Source organism: Chrysochloris asiatica, unplaced genomic scaffold (genome assembly GCF_000296735.1).
Source record: "Chrysochloris asiatica unplaced genomic scaffold, ChrAsi1.0 scaffold00095, whole genome shotgun sequence".
Classification (NCBI taxonomy): domain Eukaryota; kingdom Metazoa; phylum Chordata; class Mammalia; order Afrosoricida; family Chrysochloridae; genus Chrysochloris; species Chrysochloris asiatica.
The window spans coordinates 8,102,663-8,109,220 of NW_006408613.1; the positions used below are offsets into that span (position 1 = coordinate 8,102,663).

General features: G+C 35.4%; 1 protein-coding gene across 1 annotated transcript in view; it reads right to left on the reverse strand.

Annotated features, from left to right (window-relative positions):
• Positions 1 to 6,558, reverse strand: part of CSMD1 (CUB and Sushi multiple domains 1) — a 2,529,117-nt gene that overhangs the window by 1,038,114 nt on the left and 1,484,445 nt on the right. Inside the window, exon 7 of the mRNA XM_006866725.1 lies at positions 4,253 to 4,340. Coding sequence (XP_006866787.1) covers positions 4,253 to 4,340 — 88 coding nt within the window. The remainder of the gene's footprint in view (positions 1 to 4,252; positions 4,341 to 6,558) is intronic.

Genomic DNA, 6,558 nt, shown 5'->3' on the forward strand with positions numbered 1-6,558 from the left:
CTTCGTTCTTCTCGCTCTCCTCTCCTTTCTCCAGGATTACACTACAGTATCCAATCTGGTTTTTGTTTTTGCTTTTGTTTTTCTTGCTGTTTTGCTGTTGCTGTTGCTATTGTTTTGTTGTGGTTTTTCTTTAGTTCTGTTGTGTTTTGTTTTTCCTCTCCCTTTTACCTATAGGGGACTCTTTCTCTCCCTATACTACCCACGAAGAGACAGCAATTGCTGCCATATAGTTAAGATACAATCACACCCTATAAAGCCCCAAATCCAGGCAAGAACCAATATCAACTGCCATACACCAGGGAGGCAGACAAAACCTATGAAAGTTACTCTGAGTTAAGCAATAAGAAGAGTGAAAAGAGATGCCCACATGCTGATCACATATACCTGGGGGCAATCAGAAAGCATAAACAATACCAAAACACATACTCAATTTAAGTATTAAGGACACAGCTAAACACTAAACATGTCCCAAAAGCAAAAACAGATGACCATATCAGCACACATCCAGAAACAAGATAAAATCTCTGAGATAAATAACCTAGAGGTAGACCTGGACTCCATTCTGGAAGGAGGGCAGGCCTTGGATATGCCTGAGAAGGAATTCAGAAAAACAATTAAAAAATGTTTCAAAATATTTTATAATGGAGTTGAGAAAAATAAGTAAGAAATCAGGAAAGTGCTATAGGAATAACCAAATAAGATACAGCATTAAAAGCAATTGAAAACTTACAAAAAGAGGTTCAAATGATTAATAATAGAATACCAGAAATAGACACTACATTCAAAGGGCAAAGGAGTAGAATTGAAGAGATAGAAGGCAGAAACTAGTGAACTAGAGGACAAATATCTCAATACCACTAAGATAAAAGAGCAAACCAAAAAAAAGGATAAGAGAACCACAAGAAGTCTAAGATTCATATTGGACAACATGAAAAAGAATAATTTAGGAATTATCGACATTCCGAAACAGGAAGAATCACACAAGTCTACAGAAGAGATAGTTGAGGAACTTCTGGAAGAAAATTTCTCTAACATCCTGGAAAGTGAAAAGATAAACATTCAAGAATATCAATGAACCCCAGGAAGGAAAGACCCCAAAAGAAAATCACCAAGACATATGATAATGAAGCTTTCGAAAATCAAAGGAGGCAATCCTGAAAGCAGCTGGAGAAAAGACAAGTGTAACATACAAAGGCAAACAAGTCAGATTAAGCTTGGTTCTATCAGCAGACACCATACAGGTAAGAAGGCAATGGGGAGACATATATAAAACCCTGAAAGAAAAAAAAAAAAAAACAGTCAACCAAGAATCCTTTATCCAGGAAAGCTATCAATCAAATATTGCATTATAATCAAAACATTCCAGGATAAACAGAGGCTATGGGATTTTGCCAAAGCCAACCCTGCACTACATAACCTCCCAAAGGGAGTTCTGTGGACTGAGAACCAACAAGAACAGACAATAACCAGAGACTGACATACATGGGAGCACCTCCCAGAACTAAATCAACAGAAGGAAGAGTCAAGAACAGAACAAACTATAAGAACAAACTCAGAGAATCTGGAAGGTCAGTCTATGATCAAAATAATTAAAATTTAAAAGAAGGCAAACATGTATTTATCTTATCCTGTTGCTTCAACTCCCAAGAAATCACTTGGCTAAGAGTCCCTATCTCAGGTTCTGCTATGAGTAAACATAAACTAAAACACTGGTCTTGAACTATAGAACTCAAAATTTGTGATATTCAATCAATTACCAGTCCAACACTATATTCTAAAACAGAACTAACTTTACTGTAACATCACACAGTACTGTTTTTGTTTCACACATACACAAAACAAATGTGCAGAGAGCAGTTATTAATCACCAATATTATTATAGCCACTTTGTTGTTACACATTTTAGTCATTCTTTATACTTTTTAAATTTACCATTGCTGCAACCATTTAACTGAGTAGCATTCATTCTTCTCCCTGTAATAATACTGTACTTATCTTCATTCCTCAGCGACCTGCTCTGTTCAGTAGCCTAATTTCTCGATACATAACTGTTTTGTTTCCTCTAGAAAAAGTTGAGGAAAAACACACTTATAATTTCTCTTTATTCTTTAATTTTGCTGTCCATCATGTATACTGGACTAAAGATCAACATTTTGAACTAATTGTAAGAAGTGTTCTACTAACATTTATCATTTAAAAAGGTTATGTAATGAAACAATTGTGAGTGTATAACTAAAGTTTTGCCTCATTTCATTTAACCATTAACTAAATGGTGTTAAGAAAACAGATTAAAAACAAACAAAACAAAAATATACAAAAACCTGGAAGACAAATTTTTATTATATAGATTTTAAGCAGATCCATTCCAAACTGTGTCTTTAAGAATTTGTAGGTCACATAGAATAGGTGCATATGGTTCTTATTTGGCCTTGTTGTTAAGTGCCGTCGAGTTGGTTCTGACCCATAACTACCCTGTATAGGGTTTCCAAGGAGCAACTGGTGAGCTTGAACCACCGACCTTGTAGTTCAAATGGCTTTGCAGTCTGCCACATTAACCCACAGCGTCACACCAGGACTCCTTACTTTAATGAAAAGAAAGGCCCAAAGTCTTTTGAGAACCTAAAAGTTGTACATGTAGCAGTTGCTATGAAGAATTTGCTGCAGTATGGGTCAGTTCAATTGTTTCATAGTGAGGGCAAATTTACATAAATATAAAATTTATTTTGAGACAAAACAGTACTGTTCCACTCAAAGATGTCAGAGTCTGACTCAAGGGTAATGATTAATCTTAGGATTTTGAATGTTTGTCTCTCCATGGTCTGGATAATAGTCCAGTCTCATGTATCATACACCTAGAAGGGCTCACTTTGCCTTTCTTGAGTCTCCCTATCATGAAAAGTTACCCAAATTATAAAAATTCTGGTCTGTTTCATTTCATTATAACAGTCATAACAGGACTGGTTATGTTGAAGACCTGTCAACAGGACAAGTAGGATTTGCCCATAAATTGGACATTTGTTACACTGAACTGTCTGTGTATAAATTAAAAAAACAAAAACCACTTTTTATTGTGAATTGAGTGAAGCTTTACAGGCAAGATGATCAGTTTTTCATTAAATAAATCACACACTTTTTTTCTTATCAATGATGGCAACCCACTTTCTCCCTGTGGTTCCTATATCCATTCCACCTACCTTCTCATTCCTTCCCAACTTTGTCCTTAGGCAAATGTTCCCCTTTTGATTTCGAAAGATTACCTGTTCCATGGTGAGCATATCTTACTAATGCTGTTGTCCTTTTCTGCTGCTTGGTTGAAAATTGGGTCACAAGGATGAGTTCCTTCCAGACCTGAAGGGTGGTCAAGGGCCCATAGTCCGAGTTTCTTCTACTCTCTTTCTGACCAGTCACCCCAGTATTCTTTTTTTTTATGATTTTTAAATTTTGTTCTACATTTTTTGTCAATCCATATAGAGCCTTTTAAAGTGATCCATTTCATAGCAGTTGGTAGAGGTAAGCAGTTACCATCTAGTTTTTCTGGTCTCAAAGTCATTGAGACTGATGCTGACGTGTGCCATTAGTCCAATGGACTAATTCCAAGCATTTTCAATTTTCATCACTCTTTCTTCTTCTGCAAAAGCACCTTAGATGACCATTCTAGAGTGTTTAAGATCGCAGACGCTACTCACCGAAGTGTTATGTAAAACAAGTCGGGTGGACTATGTTATGCCAGTTGCCACCGTGTTCCCTGAGACTATGATCCTGAGCCCCTAGTTCCAGCAACTCATTGCCTTAAGATGTTTGATAATGTCTAAGAAGTTTTCATCACTCTGTATGTTCCATCACATTCTGTATATAATTTTTTTTATAAATTTTAAATTATGGTTCATATGGTGAAATGTGTCATCTAGAGTGTCTTGAATTTGCTACTAAAACTTGTTATGTTCTAGTATTCTATAAGTGGTGTGATTGCCTAATATATTTTTTACTTATAATAGTAATTAGCAATTAAGCCAAAAGTTGAAAAGAGACAAAATTTATTGCATCTAAAAGTATATATGTGCTGGGGCCTTGGTGTGAAATTAGAGGATAAGCACTGGACCATTAACCACAATATCAGTGGTTCAAACCCACCAACCACTCCTTAGAAATCCCACTGAAGGTGTGATGAGTCAAAACCAACTGGATGGCAGTTAACAACAATATACATATGCCAGAAAATAATGTACTTTGCAAACCAGTAATTATCTCCTACCTGAAATCTGAGCCTGTTCTTCTACCATTTTCTGGAATTCCAGGATCTGGGCACATGTCAGAGACCAAAGCAACACCTCCTTGACTTACTGTAATAGAGAGAAACAATATTATAATGTGATGTAACCATTGGGAAAAACCTGGATAATACATTTATATTAGGCCAATTCAATCCTTAAATACTCATAATTTAAAATCTGATTTGTTTAAGAATGCACTTTACCAACATTTAAATGAAACTTGATTATTATACCTTAAAATCTGAGAGTTCTTACCTGATAAAATATTGCCAACATCTTTGTTTTGAACTTTTTCTTATGATAAAGAGGCCTAAATTTAATGCAAAACTCATTTATTCAGTGTGACAATCTGTATGCCAGATTACAATTAAGTATGATTAGAAAAATGTTTATAAAGCCTAAATTTATACAGATGAAAGCCTTCACTCACCCCCTATTTATAACACTGGAGATAATTATTAAGAAATACCAAAGAGCTACTTTACATAAAAATACCTATTATAACATTAAGCATGCTTATAATTGATCCCCTAAAATGTAATAGTCTCTTTATGCAGAAATGTTGATATATTTGTAAATTTATTCCACAAAATGTCTTTCTTCCAGATGAGATGTTGCACCAACACAGAATAATTTCTGGAGTTATTTGCCTATTGTCTAGAGTGGTTATGGAGCTCCATTGTGTGATGGTTAACTGCTCAGCTGCTAACTGATAGGTTGGCAATTACAACCCACTCAGCATCTTAGTGTGAAACAAGATCTGATGGCCTCCTTCATAATGGCTTGTTGTTGTTGTGAAGTGCCATCGAGTCGGTTCCGACCCATAGCGACCCTGTACAGGGTTTCCAAGGGTGTAAATCTGTACGGGAGTAGAAAGCCTTATCTTTCTCCCGCGGAGCGGCTGGTAGTTTACAACTGCTGACCTTAAGGTTCGCAGCCCGATTCGTAACCACTACGCTACCAGAGCTCCTATGAAACCCAAAGGAGAATTTCTACTACGTCATACTGGGTCACTATTGTAGGATTCACACTGGATTGCTAACCACAAGACCAGAAGTTCAAACCCATGATCAACTTCTCAGAAACCCTTCACAGGGTTTCTATGAATTGGAATCAACTCAATGGCATTTAATAACAACATAGAGTGATTGCTGCCCTAGCATCCATTCCACTCTATCATTTGTCTTAGCCACCCATGGCAATCCCCTCTTTATTCCCAGCACTTGGTTCAATAAAGAGCTTATGACACAATTGATGCCTATGAGGTGTGAAAGAAAAGTTGTAGGAATGCTTCTGGGAAGGCTGTCATATCTCTTAATAGAGACCATGTCTTTTGTTAACTCTAGGATTGTTTCTGGATGAAGAATGGGGAATTTCTGAAGCTATTTTGCTACCATGAGAGTGAAGGCAACACCATGAAAGGAACAGAAGAAATACAGAAAGGACACCATGCTTAGTAACGTATAATGTCACTGAAAATGAAAAACATCTTCAAGGAGATGGAATGACACAGTGTCTGTAGAAATGGGCTCAAATTTAACAATTATGAGGATGCCACAGTATTGCAGTATTTTAGAACCTATTCAACAGCATCCAAAAATAACAAGAACCTTGGCCCGTGACAACAATGTTGAGTCAGAAACTTGATCAGTCTTAGAATTTACTCTACTTCTGAATATTCTGTTGTATGAGTAACATATTTTATAGAGTTTAAGCCAGTTCATAGTAGTAGAGATTTTAATACTTGAAGTTGAAAAGCATTCTTACAGATATATATATACATTTTCACATCTTTTAAAAAGATTATATATGATTTAACAACAATAAATCTAGGTAGATATTAACCTCCCAAATAGTCTGATCTAAACTATGCATAGGAAAAAATAAAGCACTAATAATTATAGAAAGAATCAGTTTCTATTGTTGAGTTAAGGTGAAATAGGGAGAAGGATATAACCCTTTATTAAATAAAAACTCTTTCTAAAATATGTTAATTGAATTTGTCCTCAGAAAGCACTTCACCATTACAAACTGGTTCATCTATATTTCTCACAGAATTTGTATTTCTTCTAAATAGATTTTTTTTTAATGTTTTTATTGTGAATTGTGTTAAAGTTTATAGGGCAGATCATCAGTTTTACATTCAACAAATCAAACACCTTGTTTCATTACAATGATTATAATCCCCTCCATGTACCATCAGTTAATTGTATTTCTATTCATTTTAGCGCTTTTTAAAAAACTAACAAACAAACAAACAAAAACATTGAGGCATATATAATAATTT